Genomic DNA, 27,020 nt, shown 5'->3' with positions numbered 1-27,020 from the left:
GATAGAGATGAGTGATGATCTAATGATCCTATCAGAAATGAGATACTGAATACATGCAAAAAGGCACGGATAGCCAGAAAAAAACTGGTTGAGAAACGGGTCATGATAGCGTGCATAAATCTGAAATACTAGTAATGTAAATGATCATAAACTCTACAACAAGAACTAAAGCCAATTACAGGATCTTGCAATACACATTTAATTGTCACTTTTAAACCTTCTGAGCTTGCATGTTAGTTTGCATGTTAGAGTTTTTGTTTTTTTTTATCAAAAAAGGAGAAATTTCAATAAAGATTAAAACGGATTAGATACTGAGATAGACTGATCTATCATTACAAGACCCAAAAAAACAGAGAATTTACAGCCCTTCCTAGATTGACTAGACAATGGGCCACACGGTTCATGATGCGGGAAACATGGACCACATCGGCAACATAAATACTTGAACAAAGAAATAAAATGACATCCAAAATATTCTTAAGGAACCAGCAAATCGACTAACTCAAGGGAATTAGTTCGATTCAGATGTTGGAGAAATGTAGTTGTGCAGCCTTCTGAAGGCTTTCAAGTGGAGCAGAAGCTTCAGCTATGATGATGAGAAGTTGCATCCACCAAATCCAAGAATGAAGAGATCTGCACCTGGAATCACAAAGAGTGGACGAGCAGAAGCCTATGGAGGTATGCAAGAGTTTGTTGATGCGAGAAAAGCTTTAGCAATTCCAAAGCAGGTTGAAGACATTTCAGAAGAGTTGGTGACTCCTGATCAACCCAGTGCAACTGGTCTTTCAAATTCCATTGAAGCCACTGCATAATAACATTACAATGTATCAATCAAATTTGAATAATCCAGTTAGCACATAAATAAATAAGTTTGTTTGCAAAGAAGCCTCCACTGACAAGAGATAACACCTTCTTCGATATATCCAAATCCATAAATTGGGTGATGACTCATTTAAAAACAAATTACAGAAACAACTCTTTGGTGTTCAAGTTTTTTTCAGCCAGTTAAATCATTAGAGTAACTACCACTCAACAATTTCTTGTGATCTTTGGTGATATTTTCTATATACTGCATAACTTGATCTGAAATATGACTCATCAGGACTTACCCAAACAAAAACCAATCCAGAATTGAAATTAATTTGGACAGAATCCAAAAGTCCCTACAATAGATCCAAAGGTCATCTCAGTTGGGAATGTTGGGTAGAAATTTTAAAACATGCAGTTTACAGACAAAGCAACAATACTATGCCAAAGACAATCAGAAAATAATTTAAGCTAACAATCAGTAAGACAGAACAAATTTGATTTCTAATCAATGCTAATCTAGCTTGTCATAAAAGAAAAATCCCACACCTCAATTCACCTTTTGATAAGCCCTTTGCATTCTATTTCCAAAATCTCAAATTAGGGGAATAATCTACCTTCGTCGTCACAAATTAGACCATCAGCTAAGCCCTTCCTCATCCTCCGATGCCAAATGCAAGGTTTCATTTCGTTTCCAGGTGCCAGCAACTCTCAGAATATCAAGCAGCTCAGGAACATTTTCTTTGTGAGGGAGAACAAACTTCTCCATGAATTTGGTATCTGTGAATACGAGAATCGATGTAAACTTGTATTTTCCAGTCCACAATCCTTTCAATTTCAACATTTCCGTCACACGAAACCGAGGAATGACCCTCTTCTGCAGACTATATAGCAAGATAGATGGTTGGGAGGCGATGAAGGAAGGGGTGTACCCGACTACATTGATAAAAAATTCCATTTTTCTGCGCATCATATCGAGGGAGATGCTTAAGAAGGTGGGATTTTTCCTGACTGCAGAAGAAAACTCCGACTCCGACCACCCGAAGCTCCTCATGAGCTCGACCTTGGCCTCGAACCTCTCTTTGCTTACCCTCTGGAGAATATTAAGTGTCCACATGAACATCCGAGATTGCCGTGGCATCCCCAGCTCATCGGCTCTCGCCACCAAAGCTCGGAGTGACTTTGGTTTATTTGTGATTAATTGTGGCTGACTTCTCAAGACGAGAAAAACCCTTTCTTCAGGAATGCCGCACTCATCCCTCAAGAACTTTAGGTTGGGATGCAATGTCTTCTCAACGCTGGAGTGGAAAAACCGCGTTGTCTTCTTGAGATGCTTGAGAACGAGCTCTCTCGATCCCAAGAGACTTTCCCACATCTCCAATTTGGGGACGAAGGAACGGTGAACTTCGAGGCAGAGGATGGCAGGGTTCTTCAGAATGGCATCGACGATGTCCGACTCCGATAGTCCCAAATCGCGTAAGAACTGAAACTTCGGGGCGAGGTTCGTCTCCACGTTGTAGCATAGGTAATTGGGTTTCATAGATATCACCTTCCTGATACCGGCGCCATCGAAGCCCTGAGATCTCATGAAGTTAAGGACGGCGTCGGGTTTCTCGGTGGATCGGAGGCGCGCAAGGGGTTTAGAGAACATGGCTGCCTCGGAGGGGGAGAACCCACAGGAGTTCACGAGGTATTCCACCATGAAGTTGGGATCTGGAGATATGGTGACGCCTACAGCGGCGGCAGGGTCGACAGAGGAGGAGGAGAAGAAGAAGAGATCTCGAAGGCGGCAGGTTTCGAACAGGGGCAGGAGGCTATTGCGGCGGAGTACGGAGCGGAGCGTCGCAGCCGCCATTGTGGGACGAAAGAGAGCAGTCGCAGCGGCACCCTGAGACAAACAACCCGCTTCTATCTGCAGTGTGTATAACCCTTCGCTAAGCACAAGAAATACAAAATTAAAGGATAAATTATTTATATCAAAAAAATAGATAAAGTGATCTGCAAGATACTATTTTGACCGTTTCATCTTTCAGTATAATTAATTTTTTTTTTTATTTCTAGTGAATAAAATTTATAAAATAAATATTTAATACTTTAGGTTAAGTGATTTTATTTTATTTTTATCAATAAATTAAATAAAAATAATAATTATTACCTTGAAGGGCGGGGAGGATTCTCTCCTTCATTTTTTACTGTGTGAGGAACAAGAATTTACATAAGAATAGGTTCTCTTGTATTTTTTTAAAAATAAATATTTTTTTATATATTTAAGTTTTTTTAAAAATAATATTTTTGAATTGAGATGTATTACAATTATTTATACTATGTAGAGTTTCTAAAATTTTCTTTTATTCATTCAAGTACTTAAAATTTTATTTTTTATATTAAAATATATTATAATTATTTGTGCTATATACAATTTATAAAATTTTCTTCCATGCTGTTAAGTATTTAAAAAATTATTTTTTATTAATAATATATTTTAATTATTCATACTATATATAAATTTATATTTTTATCTTGCATGCTAATTGTAATCTTTGATTTCTATTAGATTTATATAATAGTTGAATAAAAACGTTATTTTCTCCCTAATATAATTTTATCTTTTTGATCTATTATTATTTATTATATTTTAATGACTCAATATTAATGATTAACTATTTTGACTATAATTTGATGATATATGCACAGACATATGTAGTGAATATGATTTAGGCTAACTCAATCTAACTTAGTGTTATATAATCTAGCTTATTATCCTGAACCAAATTACATTTAATCAGTTTAGATCTATTTGGAAGGATTCCAAATCGATTTAACTTATTTAAGTCTATTTAACCTAAATTAAATAAAATTTAATCTAAATTATACTAGTTTAGGATGATTTAAATAGATTAAAAAAATAAGATATCAATTTTAGTTATGTACTAGTTAAATTGAGTTCAATTGGTCCGATTGAGTCATGGTTCAAATCAATTGAGAGCTAATTGATATTATTTAATATTAGTGATATTAAAAATATAGATTGATATGTTTTAATATGTTATTTTTATCTCAATATGGATATAATTATTATGAGATAAATTTATTTTTTTATGGATGATAGCTAGGGTGATTCCCTTTAGAGATTAATAGACTATTAGACATGACGATTAGATGATTCCTTTGTCCACTATATACTATTGAGAGAAATATATATATCTACTTTGGCAGGTGAATGATATCACAATATCTACTATTGGAAATTTGATATGTATTTGTATCTATCTGCTATTAGGAAAACATAAACTTATCCTATATGATGAAGTTTTTCCATCCGTTTTTATAAGAGTGCATATTTGGACATTTAATATATGCTAGTGACTTGATTGACTTTTGGATATGTATTTATGTTACACTGAACTTATAAGGTTTCCTACTTAATATATTAAAATTTTATTATTTTATTGTTAATTTTTAAAGCAACCTCATAAAAATACTAAATCGAATTCTAATATAGAACAAACATGCCTCTTTCGCTAGGTAGAGCTAGTTGAATTTTATTTTTGAGTTAACATCTTTCTCAATAAAGCCTAACTTTTGATTTTTATTTTGATGAATAAATAAATTATAATAAATATTTAAAATTTATATATTAATAAAATAATATATTTTTATTTGACTCGTGATGTATATATAGAAAGATGTTGTAATCATTGAAAAAAATATAGGATGTGCTTTTTTTATGATATCATTGTATTATTTAGGGTTAATAGATATTCAGTGATTATCTTTTAACTTATTATACGAGATATGAATCATATTGCTTAGAGATGCTCATAGTCATAATGCTATTGGCATATGCCTATAAAAGATGTCCAGCAAATACTAACTTAGAAAGTTTTATATATTTTGAAACAAACTTAATCCTTACATACACCTATCACTGATTATGTGCTAACTTTCTGGACATCGTAAAATGCATCTTATTTTTCAACACTTGCTAATGTTCTAGATGATGTACATGAAATTCTTAATATTATAAGAAGCTATTTTGAGCGTCAAAAGAAGTGAGATGAAGCTTAACGAGGTAGAAATAATACTTTAGATCACCTTAAGAAATTGAGACTAATTATTTTCTAGGACATAGTAGATCTAATCTTGTAGAACGTTAGATCCATCAAGTGAAGAAAATATTTAAAACTATTGAACACAAAGAAAATTAGAAGATGTCATCTATTTTTTCAATTAGAAAAAGAGAAATTTAAAAATATATTCTATAAGCAGGTTTTTCCTAATTTGGTTGGTTTCGAAAAGCAATACTGAGTTCTTTAGCATTCATTAGGAAAGTGGATTATGATGGAGTATAATTATTATTTTATTGAGCCAATCTAGTTCTCTCCCGATATTACCTATAATAAATATCAAAAGACAAAGACCTATGCTTTGAGAGGAGATTTCATCCATCAATTGAAAAATCTGTTATTGTATTAATTTTACTAATATATACTAAAGTACTAAATCTAACTCTAGTGGTAAAAAAATTGGATAATGAAGTATAATAGACAAAGGCTCAAAAGCTATCTTTTAGTATTGTACCATCTATGGTATAGGGGATCACATTTTGGACCTTCAAGGAATGACAAGAGCAGATAATCTTGACATTACCATATACGAGCTGTCACTAATCAAATTGTCATAAGTTGTTATTTATATGGAAAGACTAATCATATTTTCAAACTCCAAACTCCAAACTCCAAAGCAAACATCTAAATAGTAATTAGTCAAAAATCTAAAAGGAGAGATCGGTTGAAACTATGTACTCACCTATTAAGATGTTGAAGTCTCAAGATTTATCATTCAATGTATAATTGTACTCCATGGTATGTCTATTATGTGCTTATAGATTATGGTTCCATATTTTTTTATATCATATTATTTTGTTGTGAGACTACATAATAATCCTAAAACAACTAGTAATACATTCTTAATAGCAATACTAATTGAAAACTGATCAATTATTTAGAAATTGTATTGTTACTGTTGAAAGTCATGATTTGTTAGTAGACCTTATTTTATTAGAGTTTCACAATATCAATCCTATCTTAGGTATGGATTGACTTTTAACTTACTATACAAGTATTGATTATTTTTGAAAAGTTATTATTTTCTCATCCCGAGATCAATCATCCATTTAGTTCATTAGGCTTCAAGAAAAGCTCTATTTTATTTCGTGCTACTAACTATTATTACTGAAAGGATATTAAGAGTACTTAGTTTTATTTTTATTGTATTAAAAGATATCTTTTTTGTATAGATTTTTCAGATAATTTTATTAAAAATTTACTTAGACCACAAGTAAATTGAATTTATAATTGACCTTCTACTTGACACTACACCTATTTCCAAACCTCATAATAGAATGAGACCAATTAAGTTGGAGTTAAAAAAAGCATATTCATGAGCTTTTAGATAATGGTTTTATTCGACTTAATATATCATCTTGGGGTTTCCATCACCTGTTTATAAAGAAAAATGATGGATCCTACGCATCGATTAAAGAGAACTCAATCAAGTGATCATAAAAAATAAGTATTTTTTTTCTCGGATAGATGACCTATTTAATCAGCTTAAAGCACTCAAGTATACTCAAAAATTGATTTGAGATTTGAGTATTATCAACTAAAGATAAGAGGGAATGAGATGTACATCAAATCATTTTCAATATGATCATTGTAAAGTTTTAGTAATATCTTTCGAATACACAAATGTACTAGTTGCTTTTATTGATCTCATGAATAGGTGATTACACTCTTATTTTGATAAATTTATAATTATATTCAATGATGACATTTTGATCTACTTTAAAAATAGGAAATAGGACGAAACATAAACACTATCCGAGGACAATTTTAAAAGTCTTAAAACAAGAGAAACTGTATGTCAAATTTAACAACTTCAATTTGTATCTCAGTAAGGTTATATTTCTTGGTCATATAATTTATAGTGTGGTATGTCTATTAGTCCCCAAAAATGTAAAGCTACGATGAATTAGAAACAACCTCTTACTGTTTCAAAGTTTAAAGGCTGATGGGGTATGATTGGATATTGTAAATGATTTATAAAAGATCTTTCAAAAATAACATCTTTAACTAAATTGATATACAAGAATGTAAAGTTCATTCAAGACGATAAGTGTCAATAAAGTTTTAAAAGAATTGAAAGAGAAATTAGCTATTATTCCTATATTGGCGATTCTTTATGAGAAAGACTTGGTTATGTTCTAATTAAAATAAGAAAATAGTTCTTATGTACATAGATGATTAAAGCCTCATGAAATAAACTATCTTACTCATAACTTAAACTAATATCTATTATTTTTGCACTAAAACTTTAAAGGTATTATCTTTATAGATATACTTTTGAAATCTTAAATAAGATTTTAAGTATATTTTCACTTAGAATGATTTAAATATGGGACAGAGAAGATCATCAAACTTTCTAAAGATTATGATTTTAATATAACTACTATCTTGGGAAGGTTAATATAGTTGTTGATGGCTTGAACAAATTTTTTTTTAAATCTTATAGCCTATATGAATATTTTAAAAAAATTTATACTGATAGATTTGGTAAATATGAAGCTTGGACTTTTATTTAAGGTAAATAAATGTGTGTTTAATGGTACAATTATTTTTGATATAAAGGATTGAAAAAAATCAAAAGAAAGATATACATCTTCAGATAATAGTTAATGAGATAGCTTAGGGATCTAACTAAAAATATTTTAAGCTAAGGATGATTTTATTAGATTTCATAATTGACTTTGTATTCTTGAAAATCATTGAATAAAGATGCAACTATTGGATTCTAATTTCTGAATGAAAATAAGATCAAGTCACTATGGGTTTTACAATAAGACTACACAAGGTATTGAAAGGATATAATAAATTTTTAGTAGTAGTAAATAGACTTACTAAATATGTTCACTTTCTCCTTATTAACAAGAAGTATCTCTTGGATAAACTAGCAAGTTTATACATTAAGGAGATCATTTGATATCTTGAGGTACCAATTAATATTATATTTTATACATATTTAAGGTTCACTTCTAAGTTTTAAGAGAGTTTGTAGAAATCCTTGGGCACATAATTAAAGTTTAAAATAGTTTTCACCCGTAAACTAATGATCAATCTGAGAGAAAAATATGAACAATGGAAGATTTTTTAAGAGCTTGTGCTTAAGCTTTAGTGGAAGTTGAAATAATTCATTAGAAAAGTTATGCATATCGAAATCGAAGAGATTCATAGTTCAAAATTAATGATCATGTTTTCTTGTAAGTATCACCAACCAAGGGGTCATGAGGTTTGGATAAAGAGGAAAGTTAACCTCTAGATTTATTGACCCATTTAAGATTTTACAAAAGGTTAGGCATGTGATATACAGATTAGTTTTGCCACTAGTTCTAACTAATATCTATGATGAATTTCACGTTTCTATACTCTAGAGATATATCAGGGATTTATCTCATGTCATATGTTACTAACCTCGTAGTTATGAGACAATACCACCTTCTTAAAGCAACCGAACTAGATCGAAAAATCATGTTCTAATGAATAAAGTTATATCTTCGATAAAGATTCGTTGGCGACACCATTCGAACAAAAGACACCTTGGGAAATAGAATAATATACGAGAAAGTAATATCCTCCTTTATTTCTTGAGGTAAACTAACTTTGAAAAACAAATCGAGAATAAATATAATCAAATCCCTCGTTTTAAGCATAATTACTTGAGTTTTCTTACTAATAAAATCTAAGAAATAAATATTAAATATTCCAAGTTGAATGATGTTATTTTTACTAATAAATTAAATAAAAACAAATATTAAATAAATATAAAAGTAAAAAATCTTATTACCTTCGATCGAAGACTCATCCACTCTAATCTAAGGTGAGAGATTTTTCTCATTCATTCATCAACAAAAACGAGAAAAATAAGAAATTATATCCTGAGAGGTAGATCCCTCTACCTTTCTTAAAAAATAAATATTTTCTTATATACATTTAAGTGTTTAAAATTTTAGTTTTAGATTAAAATATATTATAATTATTCATGCTTTATATAGCTATTAAAATTTTCTTCTATTCCTTCAAGTAATTAAAATTTTATTTTTTGACTAAGATACATTATAATTATTCATGCTATAATGTTTTTAAAATTTTATTTTACATTAAAATATATTATAATTATTTATATTAATATTATTTTTTAAAAAAATTTATCTTGCATGCATGATACTAATTGTAATACTTGATTTATATTTGATTTTTAAAAATTAACCTTATTGCTGGTACATTGATGCTACAAGAAGCTTAAGGTAAATTGAGAGTGTTAAAATTTAAAAACATATAATTTATTGTATAATTTGACTAATCCATTTGTGTTATGGTAGGCTAGGAATCGACGAGGAGCTTGTGATGTTGTGAATGTTGATGAAAATATTGAATGAAATATTGTGAATGCTGATTTGAGAAGCCTATTTGGGAAAAAGGACTTGAGAAGAAATTTGACATATTTACCAAGATCCTGATAGTTTCTCGGTTTGAGAGTAATACTGAATCCATGCACTTTTCTCTTTATTGGCTGTCAGTTTTCTTTTACAAGTCAATGTGACTCTCAATCCAAAGATGATCGAATATGACTCTGGTATAACTCGAAGTCTCTTGAGAATTCTCTCATGAGTGATTTGTCAAGTGGAGATTTCGATGCAAGTCAAGAGTATTATTCAAGTCATAAAAAAAAAAAAGAATTTTTTTCATATCTTCCCAAGCAAATTGTTGATCAACTTGGAAGTTCTATCAGTTCTACAACTCATAATGCACAGATTCTCTGCAAGGATGAAACAACTGATGTCAAAATTCAAAACACATTTCACACATTGACAAAGATGATTGATATCTTATGATTCTATCTGAAACACTAGTGATGCAAATATAAATAAACTCTACAACAAGTGCTATGGCGATTTCAGAAATTTGAAATACACATTTAATCGTCAATTAAAAACCTTTCGAGCTTACATATTAGTTTGCATGTTATAGTTTTGTCTTTTTCTTTCACTCATGACACGAGAAACATAGATCACATCGAGAAGAATGAACTAACCAAATCACAAAAGGTGGATGAACACAAGCCTCCGGAGGCACGTCGGAGTTTGTTGATGCAGGAAAAGCTTTAGCAATTCCAAATGAGGCTGAAGAAATTTCAGGATAGCATGCATGCTCAAGTCTTGATGCTCAGAGAAAAAGTCCATCCAACCCAGAAGCAAAGTTAGTACGAAAGCTGGTGACTCCTGATCAGCCCAGTGCAACTGCTCTTTCAAACTCCATTGAAGCAACTGCACACTAATACTACAATGCATAAATCAAATTTAAATATCCAATTAGCACACAAATAAATAAGTTTGCAAAGAAGCCTTCTTAGACATATCCAAATCCATAAATCGGGTGATGATTCATTTAAAAACAAATTACAGAAACAACTCTTTGGTGTTTTAAGTTATTTTCAGCCACTTAAATCGTTAGAGCAACTACTACTCGGCAACTTCTTGTGATCTTTGTTGATATTTTGCATATACTGCATAACTTGATCTAAAATATGACTCTTTGAGACTTAACCAACAAACCAAATCCCATCCGGAATTGGAATTAATTTGGACAAAAGCCAAAAGTCCTTAAGATGGAACAGCTGATATCAAGATTCCGAAAACATTTTACATATGAGAAAGATGATCAATATTCTTATGATCTTATCTGAATTGTGATATTAAAAATATGCACAATTGCATAGAGAGGCCGAAACAAGAGTAGCTGAGAATGGGTAAGGATAGTTTGCACAATCATAAGTAGTCATTTCTGCACTAAATGCGGGACATAAAACCTTATGATGTAATGATCATTAACTCTAAAACAAATCCTAAAGACAATTACAGAGATTTGAAATACACATTTTGTTGTCAATTTTAAAATGTTTAGGCGTATAAATTAGTTTGCATTGCTAGAGTTTGTTGATGCAGGAAATGCCTGAGCAACAATTCCAATGAGGCTGAAGACATTTCAGGATAGCAAACTCAACAATTCCAGTGAGGCTGAAGACATTTCACGATAGCATACTCAACAATTCCAATGAGGCCGAAGGCATTTCAGTATAACATACACACGTTTTGATTCTCTGAAGTCCATTCAACCTGCAAGCAAAGGGACACCTTCTTACATGCAAAAGAAACGGGTGAGTACCAAACCAATGGTAATCCTGATCAACACAAAAACTGGTCTTCCAAATTCCATTGAGGCCCCAGCATGCAAATATCGCAATACATGTCAGTTGAGTTTGCATAGAAACTCAACTGACAAGATAACAACTCCTTGAAGACATCCAAATCCATAAATCCGTGAAAACTCACCTAAAACAAATTATAGAAACAACACTTTGGCGTTTAAATTTTTTTTCAGCTACTAAAATCATCAGAGCAAGTACTACTCCATTTAACTTCTCGTCATCTTTGGTGGTGTATACAGACTGCATAACTTAATCTGAAACATGGCTCTTTCACACTCACCCAACAACCAATAACCGATCCGGAATTACATTTGTCAGAATCCAAATACCCGTTCAGAATCAACTTAAACAGAATCCAAATGTTCCTAAGATCCAAAATAATCTCCGTTGGACTGCTAAGCAGAATTTATAAAACCTGCAGTTCACATACAAACCAACAACAGTGTGCCAAACACAATCAGAAAATGATTCGAGCAAACATTTAGCAAGACAAAACAAAGTCGGTTTATAATCAATGCTAAACTAGCTTGTCACATAAGAAGAATCTCACACCTCAATAGACTTTTAGAGAAGCCATTTGCATTCTATTTCCAGAATCTCAAACTAGGGGAATAATCTACCTTCATCTATCAGAGATTTCAAACAGGCCAGGGACTTCAGATTTGCAACAAAGAACAGACTTTTCCATGAACCTTAATGAGTAAAACTGGAAGACATTTTGTGTTGGGCATTGCATAGACCTTCCAATTACAACATTACTACCATATGACACCAACGGAATAATTCTTTCACTGGACTGCACCTCAGTAGCCAAGGCTGGTGGTTGATGTAAGACAGCTTGTTGTCAAGGGAAAAGGTGCTGAATCACTGCTCAGCTACTGATGAGAAATTCAAATGTGAGTTAGACCAGCAGCTAAGCCCTTCTCATCCTCCTCTGATACCAAATAAAAGGGCTCATTTCCCTTCACACTCACCTGCTCTCAAAATATCACGAAGCTCAGGAACCTTTTCTTTGTAGGGTAGAACAATCTTCTCCATGAATTTTGTATTTGATAATGTCACATAGGACAAAAACGTGCCTCGTCGAGTCCACAAGCCTTTCGTATTCAACATCTCCAAAACACGAAACCGAGGAATTACCGTCTTCTGCAGACTTGATAGCAAGAGATTTGGATGGGAGGCGATGAAGGAAGGGGTGTACCCGACTACATTCATAAAAAATTCCACTTTTCTGCGCAACATATCGAGGGAGATGCATAAGAAGGTGGGATTTTTCATGACTGCAGAAGAAAACTCCGACTCCGACCACCCGAAGCTCCTCATGAGCTCGCCCTTGGACTCGAACTTTTCTTTGCTTACGTTGTGGAAAACATCAAGTGTCCACATGAACATCCGAGATTGCCGTGGCATCCCCAGCTCATCGGCTCTCGCAACCAAAGCTCGGAGAGACTCTGGTTTCAGTGAGATTAATTTTGGGTGACTTCTCAAGACGACAGAGACCATTTCTTCAGGAATGCCGCACTCATCCCTCAAGAACTTTAGGTTAGGATGCAATGTCTTCTCAACGCTGGAGAAGAAAAGCCATCCTGTCTTCTTGAGATGCTTGAGAACGAGTTCTCTCGATCCCAAGAGACTTTCCCACATCTCCAATTTGGGGACGAAGGAACGGTGAACGTTGTGGAGGAGGCTGCCATGGTTCTTCAGTATGGCATCGACGATGTCCGACTCCGATAAGCCCAAATCGCGTAAGAACTGAAACTTCGGGGCGAGTCTCTTCTCCACGTTGTAGCATAAGTATCTAGGATCCGCAGATATCACCTTCCTGATACCGGCGCCGCTGAAGCCCTGAGATCTCATGAAGTTAAGGACGGCGTCGGGTTTCTCGGTGGCTCGGAGGTGCGCAAGGGGTTTAGAGACCTTGGCTGCCTCGGAGGGGGAGAACCCGCAGGAGTTCACGAGGTATTCCACCATGAAGTGGGGATCCGGAGACATGGTGCCGCCTACGGCGGCGGCGGCACGGTGGACAGAGGAGGAGAAGAAGAGGAGATCTCGAAGATGGCAGATTTCGAACAAGGGCAGCAGGCTATTGCGGCGGCGGACGGAGCGGAGAGTCGCAGCCGCCATTGTAGGAGAGAAGCGAGCACCCCGAACGAAACCCTAATTTTTATATGCAGCGTGTGTAACGTTCGCAATGCTCAAGAAATACAAAATTACAGGAATAAATTATGTATATCAAAATGGATAAAATGATATATAAAATAATTATATAATTTTATCTTTTTCAGAAAAACACACTTACTAAAGAAAATAATTTTGATTTTGGGACGAATTTTGACTATTTAACTTCAGGTTTGTCTCTTAGAACGCTCTAAGTTTTAAAAATTATATATAAATATTTTTTTAAGAATCATCATCATACCACTGTTCATTATTATTATTTTTAGACTCTAGGTAGGCATGTTTGATAGTGTTTTCACGATTCTTTTCTTTACTCTCGAAAATAGCATCTCGAAACATATAAAAATCTATAAAAAAAGAAAATAGCATCTCAAGTAGAGCAGAATCCACAACCCTCGAGTCTTCTCCTATGTCATGTAAGAGTTAAAACCTATCATAACAAGTATTAACACATAAGATAACTTAATATAAGTGGAGATACGACTAAGCCAAATTTATATACAAATTTTTTTTATATTATGAGATAACTTAATATAAGTTGATCATGCTTAACATATGTTTTAGTTAAGTTTGACTGTACATTAATATATTGTTAATTGATGCACAACACATTTCACGACACGAATCTCGAGGCATCAATCTATACCGTGCACGCGTCTCAAAGCGCCACGGATATGGATCGTACTTGCACAGTAAACACCACGCGGGACCGAGTTGAGGATGAGCATCCGACCGTTATTCTAGAAATGAACGGTCTTGATCAAAATTGTATCCCCTTGTTTATGAGCTCTTCCACTTGATCACATTGTTCAGTGGTATCGCTGGTATCGCCGCCCCAACCCCGCACCTACGCCGCTACGCCGCCCGCGTCCGCCACCACCTCCTATCTCCACATCGCAGCTCCACCCGAAGGGATGCCACTGATTACTCGCAGGCTCCCTACTCTCCGGTCGTCTCCTTCGACCCCGATCCCTCTTCGCAACCCGTTGTCTTCTTCCCACGCCGCGAGCCATTGGAGGATGGGGAGGAAGCACAGCAAGCCTCGCTCGATCAGCTGTACCGTCCGGTTCCGCCCCTGCATCGACTTCCACAAGGTACTGCGCATTCTTCTCTTGTTTTCTCCTCGGGTGCTCTTGGCACCGCTGAGTAGAAAGAGATCCAAAGTGGTAGGATAAAGTGAAACAAATCGTGGGATCCACGCTTCGTGATTCGACAGACGGCGGCGCGTCGGACCTGGTGACCAACTTCGAGTCGGATAAGTTGCCGGCAGAGTTTGCAATCCAATCTTATTCACAAGCCTAAACCAACTCCCAGATCAAAAGATGATTATCGGGGAAAAAAGAAAGAATGTTAGAGAACTCTATTGATTCATCCTTTTTTACGTAACACATTGATAGTTAAATGACTTATTTATTGCTATCAATTCAACATACCAGAAGGGATACGGCTCTTGTCAAAAGTCCCTTTGTGCATTTGGACATGGACACACCTCCTTCGTGTAGAACGTATTTCATTCTTTCTCTTGACATATATACACAGTATAAATAGTAAAAAGATCTGAAATGTTTATTGTTAGATAATGCTTTATTTATATACAAAATATATAATAGAAATTTCTTATTGATTTTATGTCTTTTGTTGATTACATCATATTTTGATTACTAGTTCTATTATATGCTTATATATGTTGAATTCTGATACCAAGAGCTACTTTCTCACTTTTATAAACATATAAAAATAATTAGGAGCTGAAACTATAGGTGGCAAAGTTGGGGGACAACCTCAATTTCCTGATCCTCCAAAATCTTAAGAATTCAGCTGCCGTTATGCAGGCACTTTGTCTGTTGAAAATTGTGTACTGATTCATTCCCATTTGTTGGGTCTAAACCACCAATACTTGTTAATCTCTCGCAGTATATTTTCAGCGATGGGAAGATGGACCCTGAGCGACTTAAACATCTTGTCAATATGATTGGCAAGAATAGACTTGTGTTGGATCTTAGCTGCAGAAAGAAGGTATACTATTTTCTTTGCTAGTAATTGTAGCATGGACTTGTATGCAATTGATGTTCTGATTTTGGAAACCTATTTGAGGAAAAGAGGGAATTTAAGGAGAAAGTTGACATTAGATTCTCCAATATCCTGATGGTTTCTCAATTTGAGAGCAACCTAGTAATACTGAGTCTGCATGGAAGACATGGTTGTTTTTCTCTTTCTTCCACATTTCTAATTGCTCCATGTCATTAAAGGCATCCAGGTTTAGAGCTTTTGACGGATAGCTGCAAAGGTCATGGTGAGGGGAAGGTAGTGGCAGGGAAAGATAAAAGAGAAAGAGAAAAGAAGGGAATGTAATGTTGCCAGAACTTACATTTGCTTTATTCACTAGCATGGTTTTTAGAATTTGTGGCTGGAGATGAGCACTACTACTACATTGGCATATGACTGAATACAAGAGTTGATTGAGATGAGGATTCTCTCTAATGAGATCCACAGTAGTAGATATAGTGATGGTATGTTGCACTGCAATTATTTGTGATTTTTGTTGATTGACATGACAGTTAAAATCCTCAAGAACCAAGTAAGACAACTAGTTACAAAGTTGGAAAGAACCAAGGAAATGAGCAATGACTCCAAGGTGAGATATGTGAATACCAATCCAAAATTGATTGAATGTGACTCTGATATAACTCAAGTCTCTGTTGGGAATTCACTTATGGGTGGTTTGTCAAGTGAAGATTTCTATGCAAGGAAGTTGTGAGATTGTAAGAGTATATATCTGGAGATGCTCCGTGTAGTTACTCTGCACACCTCAAAGATTTGGGACGTTATTATTCAAGACATAAAGAAAAAAGAATTTCTGCATATCTTCCCAATAATCTTGATGAACTTGGAAGTTCTATCACTTCTACAACTCATGCACAGATTCTCTGTAGAGATGGAACAACTGATGTCAAAATTCAGAACACATCTCAATAAAGATGATTGATATTCTTATGATCCTATTTGAAATGTGATAATAAAGATATGCACAATGGAATGTGCATTGTGCAGACCTTTCTCCCAAAATGTGATCCATAATCAGAGGACCAGAAAAATAGGGAATTTATAATTCTGCCTTAATTGACTTTCCATTGGGCCAAGCCATTCATGACGAGGGAAACATACATAGACCACAGACTCCAAGAATGAAGAGATCTGCTAACCAAATCACAAAGGGTGGATGAGCTGAAGCCCCCGGAGGCAAGTCAGAATTTGTTGATGCAGGAAAAGCTTTAGCAATTCCAAATGAGGCAGAAGACACCCAAGTTTTGATGCTCAGAGAAAAGTCCATACAACCTTGAAGCAAAGATAGTACTAATGCTGGTGACTCCTGATCAACCCAATGCAACCGCTCTTTAAAACTCCATTGAAGCCACTGCATACTAATATTACAATGCATAAATCAAATTTCAATTGGACTGTTAGGTAGAATTTTTAAAACATGCAGTTTACATACAAACCAACAATACTGTGCCAAAGACAATCTGAAAATAAGTTAAGCTAACAATTAGTAAGACAGAACAAATTTGATTTATAATCAATGCTAATCTAGCTTGCCATTAAAGAAAAATCCCACACCTCAATACACCTTTTGATAAGCCCTTTGCATTCTATTTCCAAAATCTCAAATTCGGGGAATAATCTACCTTCGTCGTTGGCAAATTAGACCATCAGCTAAGCCCTTTCCCAGCCTCCGATACCAAATGAAAGGTATCATTTTCCTTTACACACGCCCGCAACTCTCAAAATATCAAGCAGCTCAGGAACATTTTCTTTGTGAGGGAGAACAAACTTCTCAATGAATTTGGTATCTGATAATGTGAGAATGCATGTAAACTTGCCTTGTCCAGTCCACAATCCCTTCGATTTCAACATCTCTGTGACACGAAACCGAGGAATTACCCTCTTCGGCAGACTAAATAGCAAGAGATATGATTTGTCGGCGATGAAGGAAGGGGTGTAACCGATCACATTGATAAAAAATTCCACTTTTCTGCGCAACATATCGAGGGACATGCCTATGAAGGTGGGTGCTTTCCTGACAGCAGAAGAAAACTCCGACTCCGACCACCCGAACCTCCTCATGAACTCGACCTTGGCCTCGAACCTTTCTTTGCTTACCCTCTGGAGAATATTAACTGTCCACATGAACATCCGAGATTGCCGTGGCATCCCCAGCTCATCGGCTCTCGCCACCAAACCTCGGAGAGACTCTGGTTTCTGTGAGATTAATTGTGGGTGACTTCTCAAGACGACAGAGAGCCTTTCTTCAGGAATGCCGCACTCGTACCTCAAGAACTTTAGGTTAGGTTGCAAATTCTTCTCAACGCTGGAGAAGAAAAACCATCGGGTCTTCTTGAGATGCTTGAGAACGAGTTCTCTCGATCCCAAGAGACTTTCCCACATCTCCAATCTGGGGACGATGGAACGCTGAACGTTGAAGAGGAGGATGCCATGGTTCTTCTGGATGGCATCGACGATATCCGACTCCGATAGGCCCAAATCGCGTAAGAACTGAAACTTCGGGGCGAGGTTCTTCTCCACGTTGTAGCATAGGTAATTGGGTTTCCAAGATATCACCTTCCTGATACCGGCGCCATCGAAGCCCTGAGATCTCATGAAGTTAAGAACGGCGTCGGGTTTCTCGGTGGATCGGAGGTGCGCAAGGGGTTTAGAGAACTTGGCTGCCTCGGAGGGCGAGAACCCGCAGGAATTCACGAGGTATTCCACCATGAAGTGGGGATCTGGAGATATGGTGCCGCCTACGGTGACGGCGGCAGCGTTGACAGAGGAGGAGAAGAAGAGGCGATCTCGAAGGTGGCAGGTTTCGAACAAGGTCAGGAGGCGATTGCGGCGGAGTACAGAGCGGAGCGTCGCAGCCGCCATTGTAGGACGAAAGAGAGCAGCCGCAGCGGCACCCTAATACAAACAACCCGCTGTTATCTGTAGTGTATATAATAGAAGATAAGAAAATATATTAATATGTTCCCTCTCCTATTTATATAAATTAGGAGAAAGAATTTTTCTAACAGGGATTTTCCTCGACAGAATAAAAAAATTTCTTCATATAGTTAGAAAAATCATGCCCCCGCAAGATGATGCTCCTGACAAGAATACCAATCTTGGATAGAATGGTTTACATAAGTGTAGATCGCTGTTGCTGCTGCGATTGCTGTTGTTGTGATGGCACAGGCGTTTTCTTCTTAAGTCCGCCGAATGTTCGCAGATCAGCGAAGACGGAACCTCTTAGGAATGCAACGGCGTTGGTCGCTGGCCGAAGGGTGAAGCTTCACTTTTCTCAACGACGTTGGTCGCTGGTCGAAGGCAAAAGCGAAGCTTCGCTTTTCTCAACGACGTTGGTCGTGGCAGAGTGACAATGGAGATTGTCACGAATTGGCAGCGAGAAGAGAGCTTCAATATATTAACATGTTCCCTCTCCTATTTATACAAATTAGGAGGAATGATTTAGGATTTTCCAACACAATAGAGAAATTTCCTCTTAGGAAAATCTTATCTTTTATCATATATAACCCTTCGCTAAGCACAAGAAATACAAAATTATAGGAATAAATTATTTACATCAAAAATATGGATAAAGTGATCTTAAAAGACTAATTTGACCGTTTCATTTGTAATCAAATCTTTCAGTTTAAGTATAATTATATATTTTTTATTATGAATAAAATTTATAAAATAGATATTCAATATTTTAAGTTAATATTATGTTTTAATAATACACTCATATGTTTTTATTATAATTTAATGATTGTATAATTTAAAATTAAAAAAATTAATTATGATTTGAATTGAAATCAATCAGTATATTAGACTCAACCTATAAGATAACCCACATATTAGACCCATTCGTCAAACTAATATGACATTACGTTTGATAATTTTATTGATTGACGACTTGATATGAACTTATTAAATTGATTTTTTTTAAGAAAGGATTCTTTGGTTTCTCAGGTTTTTGTTCTTGACCTATGCTCTCTTACATATGGGAAGTATGTCATTGTTATCGATATATGGCAGAAGTTTATTGATGTTATTCTTAGTAGATATAATGGAAATAAAATTTTGGTTTATGGGGGAAAAGGTGGTGTATGGGGAAAAAAAGGTGATTGAAGTTACTCTTGACTTTTTAAGTACCACATTTCAATAACTGTGGTTTCTAATTCCTCCTATTGTGTAGTGATTTGGCTTGGTATCGTGGGTTAAAAGTTAAATTACTCTTATTAAGATATGTCTTACTTAAACCATTGATTTTTCTTTTTTATGGTGATAGGCATATTTTGGTCCCCGGGTGAGTCACCACCGACGTAACACCTCACGTCCCAACCAATGTCAAAATCTGACACCACATGCCATTAGAACCCCATGGTGCACGCCACGTCAGGTTCCGTACCGATATACTATGCGACATGACTATCCCGAGAGCTTAGGGCGGTGTCGTCTGACGTTGCTCAGGCACCCCCAAAGACGTCAACTCGTCAGAGAAGTTGTTCCATCCTACAAAAGTCAGCGGCCACACCAAACCATCCTTAGAAAGTCAGCGACCACACCGAACTGAGGCGCAACCAATCTGAGGCGCAACCAATCCTCGCGCGATGGTATAAAAACCCCTGGTTGACACCCGGCCAGAGAGAGGAGAAAAAAAACAACACTCAACTAACTTGCTCATCGGAGAGGCCAAAGTCGGGGAGCACCCGACGAAGGTCATTTTTGCAGGGAGACAACCACCCCCCGAGCGACGAGAGTCTCAACCCGGGAATCGCCATCCGGTGCACGGAGGAGAGCAGCCAGCCAGTCAGCCCGGACCCTAACCAACGCTCTTTCCCGAGGGCGCAGCCACATCACGAAGACAAGCTGCCAACCACCCTAGAGACGGAGGGACGCGACTCATCACAAAGGACACCTAGGTTGGCGGACCATGGAGCGCTAATCAGCTTCCTCCCCCGAGGGCCCAGTTGACCCCGCCGGTCCGACTCTTGCCCGAGAAGCTCCAAAACGACCACTCCCGAGCGGCGAGTGTCTCAAGAGATACCTCATGTTGCACCAGGGAGGGCAGTGGGCTGACACGGATCCCGACCAATGCCTACCAATGTTTCTTCTTGTGGGCGCGACCACCTCATCGTCCTACTCACTCCACCAGAAGATCCCGACATCGGCCCGCGGACCTAACCATGCTGACTCATCAGCCACGATACTTTTGTTCACTAACATTTTGGCACTAGAAGGAGGGCCCGATGTCGTCGGAACGGCTGGCAGGAGCTCTCCCCGAGAGAGAACCACCGACCGACCTCCCTTCCATCGAACCAGAAAGTCATGCCCTCCTCGCCCTTAGAGACGAGGGGATCCCGGCTTTGACGCCAGATCGTTACTGGCATCTGTTCAACGACCCGGGACTTTCACCCCCGGGGCTCGTCACAAGGCCCTCGGTCATGACACCCGAGGCATTCCTTAGCCTAACCAAGCAAGTGTAGGCTATGGCGGGCATGATGCAGATGCTCGCTCCGATCATCCCTCAAATCGTGCGGCTAGTGACGCCCCCGACCGACCCGACCCAGTAGCCCCCGAGTGGAGAGTAGGTTGGGATCGAAGAAGCCCAAGAGCGGGCAATGGACCCGAGGGGTCCTCCCGGGCAAAACATACCCGCGCCCTGCCGAGTCACGCTATCTCATCTCGAGCCCATATTGTCTGACTCGACGGACGACTCGCTTAGAGCCCAATTGTCCCGGGCCAACCAACGCCTGGACACGTTCCGGCGCGAGCTTCAAAAATCGCAGAGTGAGTCTAGCGAAGGCGGCTCAGGCGAGCCCCCTTTCACTCAAGAAGTACAGGACAAGCCATATACATATACATGTAAATATAATTTATGTTAATTATTAGATAGGCTCAACATTTACCAAGTCCTCTAAATCCTTCGCGAACCTAAACATCTTAGGAGCTTCACCGACTATGCACAGTTTTATAAGACCTAAATGAGTGGATTCAGCATTCTTCTTAAAAAAAGATCACAGTTGATCCGAGTCATTCTCTAAAATTTATTTTAATATGCATAAAAATTTAAAAATAATATAATAATTATTATAAATCAAGGATTAAAATATCATACCATATCAAAGTTTCGACATTCGTTCGGTACGATACTATATACCGAGCGATATATCGTTCGATATATATATATATATATATATATATATATATATATATATATATATATATATATATATATATTCCGTTCGAGAACGGATGATTGGTGTATCGATCAGCTGACAAACCGGTACGTACTGTCCGATACGAACGATATTATTCGAAACTGTATACCTTGTTGTAAATTATGAATATATCATCAAATATCAAGTTACTTTATATAATTTTATTTTAGATATTTGTTAAAAGATAAAATTGATCTCTATGGGGGTGCCACCTTATCAGCGATCATAACTGTCACGTGAACGACCATTTATATCCACAAATATTGGAGAATTTTTATATCCACAATTGGAAGGTACACACAAAATCACATAGATATGATTTGTCTACGAATTCAGTCTATTCAGACAAAAAAAAGAAAACTCTCTCTAATTTGAATACTAGCTGTACTTCTCGTCCCATTTCTATTACCGAAAGTTAGCTGTTATATATGGTAGTCCTAGCAATCATGAGCAAGCACCTTTAATAATAAGGTTATGAAATTTCTTCTCCACTGTTCCTTCTCTAAGTTAAATGAAACAAATTTATTCTTTAGCAAACATATATCACGCGACTTGACGTTGACTTTTGTATCACAAAAATTATTCAGTGTCCTTTCCGACTGGAATATTCACGAAGGTCACCAATTTTTTTATTCGGCTTGACTGCCAAATAAACCGGGCCGAGTCAGATTGTGAGCTCGAGCCCATATCCAACCCAACACTAAATTATTTTGAAAAATCCTAATCAACCACCGACCATTCCCCTTCCGGGGCCAGATCCACTGTCCTGATCCACGTCTTACCGATCGTGGTCAACGCGAAGCACATTGCTGGCAGCTTGAGGAGCACCGTATCGTTTCCACTTAACCTATTCCTCCAAGAGCAATAACTTAACATGATTCCGTAAGTATGGGCCAACCACCTACCCACCAACCAACCAAGTCTGCGTCCGCGGTGGGGCATTCCACCACCCTCCCCCCCCCCCCAAATATAATAGCAGAATTAATAACACTATATTTAGCGAATTTTCAGGTACAGAAAGAGGAAAGGGGGTAAGGCATCGTGACCTTCGGCAACCTACCCTGTGACTGGAGACGGCGGTGGGCCCGCAGTCCGTCTCTGCTCCCTGTGCACACACAAAAGAGCCCCGAAAGGAAACCCGGGCGGACCCAACCGTGAGATTAGGTGTCACGTTTAGGGCGATTTTTTTAGTGCGCGTGGTTGTCTAAAGCACTGCAAAAATAACCGCGTTCACGCGGCGTTCCTCGCGGTTATTTCGCCCGCTCTGCAAACCTTCCCTATTTATGCGTCGCCTCCCCCACACTTCTCTTCTTAGCAGGCGCAGAAACTGATAAAGGGGAAAGAAAAAGAAATATTTCTTCTGCCCTGCTTTCATTTCTATCTACGAATACGGATTGAAGTGCTCGAGGAAAGGAAACGAAGAGAGAAGGTAAAGGCTTAATACCTGCAGATCTTTAAGAGGCGGACGGGTCGGGCAGAGGATGATGATGAGGGTCATCGAGGATGAGCTGTTCCCTTCGACGCCGGGGAAGGTGAAGATAGAGAGGACGCATGCGGCCAGCAGGCAGTTCCATCGCTGCTTCGCCTCCACAAGTACTCTCTTCCTATGGGCGCTGCTCCTCATCGCCCTCACCGCCTCTTACCTCAGCTTCCAGAGCTTCGTCGACACGTCTTCTCGCTACTTCACTGCCTCCTGGGGCGGCCTCCACTGGGAGCGCCAGATCCGCGCCTCCGCCGCCGTCCGTCGCGACGATGGGATCGCGGTCCTCGTCACGGGCGCCGCGGGCTTCGTCGGCACGCACGTGTCCCTCGCGCTCCGCCGACGCGGCGACGGCGTGGTTGGCATCGACAACTTCAACGCTTACTACGACCCCTCCCTGAAGAAGGCCCGCAAGGCGCTGCTCGCCGGCCACGGAGTGTTCGTCGTGGACGGCGACATCAACGATGCCCGCCTCCTAGAGAAGCTGTTCGACACCGTGCCCTTCACCCACGTGATGCACCTCGCCGCCCAGGCCGGCGTCCGCTACGCCATCGAGAACCCGGCCTCCTACATCCACAGCAACGTCGCCGGCCTCGTGACCCTCTTGGAAGCCTGCAAGTCCGCCGACCCGCAACCCGCCATCGTCTGGGCTTCCTCGTCCTCCGTTTACGGCCTGAACGACAAGGTCCCCTTCTCGGAGTCGGACCGCACCGACCGCCCGGCCTCCCTCTACGCTGCCACGAAGAAGGCCGGCGAGGAGATCACCCACATCTACAACCACATCTACGGCCTCTCCATCACTGGGCTCCGCTTCTTCACCGTCTACGGGCCCTGGGGCCGGCCGGACATGGCCTATTTCTCCTTCACCCGTAACATCCTCCAGGGGAAGCCCATCACCGTCTACCGCGGCCGCGACGGCACCGACCTCGCCCGCGACTTCACCTACATCGATGACATCGTCAAGGGGTGCGTGGCGGCCTTGGACACGGCGGAGGCGAGCACCGGGATCGGAAAGCAGAAGCGGAGGCCGGCGCAGTACCGGATCTACAACCTCGGGAACACGTCGCCGGTGACGGTGCCGGCGCTGGTGAGGATTCTAGAGCGATACCTAAAGGTGAAGGCGAGGAAGAACATGGTGGAGATGCCAGGCAACGGGGACGTGCCTTTCACGCACGCCAACATCAGCTTAGCGCGCGCCGAGCTCGGCTACAAGCCGACCACCAACCTGGAGACGGGTCTCAAAAAATTCGTGAAGTGGTACCTCTCTTACTACGGCTACAGTCGAAGAGCAGGAGGTAAGCACCAATAACTTGTAGAACAACAATATTATTCTTATTTTTTGAACTCATTTTATTAGGTATGATTATGAATGGATGACAAATAACAGTACGTCTTCTATGTTCTAAATTGGTTTATCCCTCCCCACTCCTGTGATGTCTCGTTCCCACTAATCCTATGGCTACCTGGAGATCCGGTCCCGCGGATAGTGGATGCGAGTGGCAGGACGGTAAATACCCCGTCGACGCCAGACATGTCTCTTTTTAATAAATGGTGGGTCCCACTTAGGGGACACCCGAAACGTAAATCTGGGAGAAATATGCAAGTTTTGACACGTTCTCGGGTTCGACCGCTTAAAGTGTTCGCCGGCACTCCGTTGGTGGGAGGGTGTCGGTTGGGATGATCATGACGTGGGATCACGCTGTGGTGGTGTGGGGCCTGGGTCGTTGGAACGGCCCTGATGGCGCCACCAAACCGGTGTTAAAGGGTGGCGTGGCGTGCATCCGAAAACACCAAGCGACGGTGTGGCTTCCGCTAGAAGACACCGCTAGAATACTTCCTATGATATTATTTATTGAATTTAAGTTGAATATAAAATATTCTATTCACCTCCCATTGTAACACAATACAAGATTTATTGACTATTGTAATCAAATGTTGCATGAACCTAATTTTATTGAGAAATATCTCACCCACTTCCGCCATTAATGTTGTTGGGATGCATGTGGCGATGCGGCGGATTATAGTATATGAAACGATGCCATGGTTCATGGAAGGGCATGCGACGTGCCAATTGGTGCGACTCATGTGGCCGTTGACTCACACTAGAACACTCGGTTCATGTGAACATGAGCCGATTTGGGACTTGGCATCATTCTATCTTCTAATAGCGGCATTAATTCGTTAGTTATGCAGCAAATCCAGCTTCATGGTTATGTAAATCTTGATATTAGGGAAATTTTAGGAATGGGACCAAATAATTAGAATCCTAATATTGCAAATATCCAGAAGGATCTTGTATTTCTTGTATGTTTGGAAGGTTGGAAGGGGATTCAAGGAATTTTATAATTTTGGAAAGACTTTAATAGTTTTAAAGGGTATTGTTTATGGAAGTTTATAATATTCAAAATATTTTTCAAGTATTATGAGAATCATATATTAGTCATTTTTCTTTTTTTATTTTTTCTATTCTCATAAATATTCTTGATCGTCCCTCAGTGAAGAGAAAAAGAAGATGATCATAATGAGATTTTTCCTTCCTCCTTACTCACATGGACGAGAGCCAATGATAGCGAATGATGGCAGTGATAAGAGGTATTATAGGTATTATAAAAATTAAATACGAGCTGAAATCTCAGAAACTATAATTACCACCAAACTTAGCCATTAAAAATATTATTTTCATCATGGAGTGTCATGTGGGTCGGTCACGCATAAAATTATTGTCATATATATATAAGATTTGCAGTGACCGAGATTTAAGGTTGTAACCTAAATATTGGTAATAGATAAGGGTAAAAATGGCGATGTGACACACCATGATATCAGCCGATGTCTCATGCCTCGATTGGCGTAACTGCACTCGGTTAACCGAGCCGGAACACTGGTTGAGGCGCATTAACACCAAACTCAGGCTTGGTTCTTCACGCCACGCCAACTCCATGTTAGACGCTATGCCTCCTGCAGGCAGCCACATCAGGTAACATCAAACTCATCTATAAATACCCCAGAGTTCTAAACGAACGGGGAAGGAGGACGAACTCACACACAACACTTGTATGGAGGCATCCTTTCCTCCAAAATCCTCTCCACATCGCTAACTTGATCGTCGGAGGGGTCGGGCCGAGCTCCCGGCCCGACCTGTGTGCAAGTGCGAGACGGTATCGCCTCTTCCCGGCGCTACGGCGGAGCTTCCTCTCGACCCGACCTCCCGACCCGAACCACCGTGCTCGGCCACCGGGAGACCCCGAGGGACACCGCCCTAGATTTTCGACATCCGGACCCTCGAACTAAGCCGCTGTTAAAATAAAGAGATAAATGAGTTGTAGAAGAAGAAGTTGAATGTTATTGACATATCCTCCGTCTTTATATACAGGTTAGAAGGAGAAGTTTCCTCAACGGGTTAGAGGATTTCCCTCAACAGAGTAGAGAGATTTCCTCAACAGTTAGGGAAATCTCATCTACTTATCATGCCCCCGCAAGATGGTGCTCCTATCAAGGAGGCCAATCTTGGACTGATGTAATGCAAACAGCTTACGAGCTATAGGCTTCGTAAGTGAGTCGGCCAATTGATCAGCTGTATGAACATGAGAAACACGGAGTTGACGGCGGACAACTTGATCACGTACAAAGTGGAAGTCAATAGCAATATGTTTCATGCGGGAGTGGAATACTGGATTAGCGCATAGATAGGTAGCTCCAATATTATCACAATATATTGTAGGAGTGGAATCGATGTTGAGTTCCTGGAGAAGATTCGTGATCCAGTTGAGTTCTGCAGTGGTAGCGGCAATGGCACGGTATTCAGCTTCAGTTGTAGACCGGGCGACTGTCTTTTGCTTTTTAGAACTCCAACTGATTGGATGAGCACCAAGGAAGATAATATACCCCGATGTGGATGTTCTATCATCAAGGTTGCCCGCCCAATCAGCATCGGCAAATGCATGAAGACGAAGTGGAGAGTGTTTACGAAA

General features: G+C 38.9%; 3 protein-coding genes and 1 long non-coding RNA gene across 5 annotated transcripts; 2 read left to right on the top strand and 2 right to left on the bottom strand.

Moving 5' to 3' along the window:
* Positions 1-288: 288 nt before the first annotated feature.
* LOC103969077 (uncharacterized) lies at positions 289-13,313 on the bottom strand. Its single transcript, XM_065085339.1, has 3 exons — positions 12,086-13,313; positions 1,425-2,741; positions 289-804 (listed from the first exon to the last, which is right to left on the bottom strand). Exons 1-2 carry the CDS (start codon positions 13,252-13,254, stop codon positions 1,448-1,450), a joined length of 2,463 nt encoding a protein of 820 aa, XP_064941411.1. The 5' UTR covers positions 13,255-13,313; the 3' UTR covers positions 289-804; positions 1,425-1,447.
* A 704-nt stretch (positions 13,314-14,017) lies between these two features.
* LOC135596132 (uncharacterized) lies at positions 14,018-16,310 on the top strand. Of its 2 annotated transcripts, XR_010480814.1 has the most exons (3): positions 14,110-14,402; positions 15,223-15,324; positions 15,558-16,310. It is a non-coding gene; the product is annotated as an uncharacterized LOC135596132 (long non-coding RNA). The 2 variants fall into 2 exon arrangements; XR_010480813.1 differs by having other exon boundaries at positions 14,018-14,402; positions 15,223-16,310.
* A 751-nt stretch (positions 16,311-17,061) lies between these two features.
* Positions 17,062-18,234, bottom strand: LOC135594830 (transcription termination factor MTERF15, mitochondrial-like). Its single transcript, XM_065085338.1, has one exon. It carries the CDS (start codon positions 18,232-18,234, stop codon positions 17,062-17,064), a length of 1,173 nt encoding a protein of 390 aa, XP_064941410.1.
* A 4,644-nt stretch (positions 18,235-22,878) lies between these two features.
* On the top strand, positions 22,879-24,456 carry LOC103969076 (UDP-glucuronate 4-epimerase 1). The gene has a single exon (XM_009382497.3). It carries the CDS (start codon positions 23,051-23,053, stop codon positions 24,356-24,358), a length of 1,308 nt encoding a protein of 435 aa, XP_009380772.1. The 5' UTR covers positions 22,879-23,050; the 3' UTR covers positions 24,359-24,456.
* The last annotated feature ends 2,564 nt before the right edge of the window (positions 24,457-27,020 follow it).

Source organism: Musa acuminata, chromosome BXJ1-10 (genome assembly GCF_036884655.1).
Source record: "Musa acuminata AAA Group cultivar baxijiao chromosome BXJ1-10, Cavendish_Baxijiao_AAA, whole genome shotgun sequence".
NCBI lineage: Eukaryota > Viridiplantae > Streptophyta > Magnoliopsida > Zingiberales > Musaceae > Musa > Musa acuminata.
Note: the sequence above shows the minus strand (reverse complement) of the source record. Positions and strands in the feature narration are given on the sequence as shown.

Excerpts from the sequence above, each read along its gene's own strand:
- LOC103969076 (XM_009382497.3), top strand. The coding sequence starts at position 23,051 with ATGATGATGAGGGTCATCGAGGATGAGCTGTTCCCTTCGACGCCGGGG.
- LOC135594830 (XM_065085338.1), bottom strand. The coding sequence starts at position 18,234 with ATGGCGGCTGCGACGCTCCGCTCTGTACTCCGCCGCAATCGCCTCCTG.
- LOC103969077 (XM_065085339.1), bottom strand. The coding sequence starts at position 13,254 with ATGGCGGCTGCGACTCTCCGCTCCGTCCGCCGCCGCAATAGCCTGCTG. Across the intron at positions 2,742-12,085 it reads GGTGAGTGTGAAGGGAAATG|CGAAGGGTTATACACACTGC; the intron begins AGCCCTTTTATT and ends TCTTGTGCTTAG.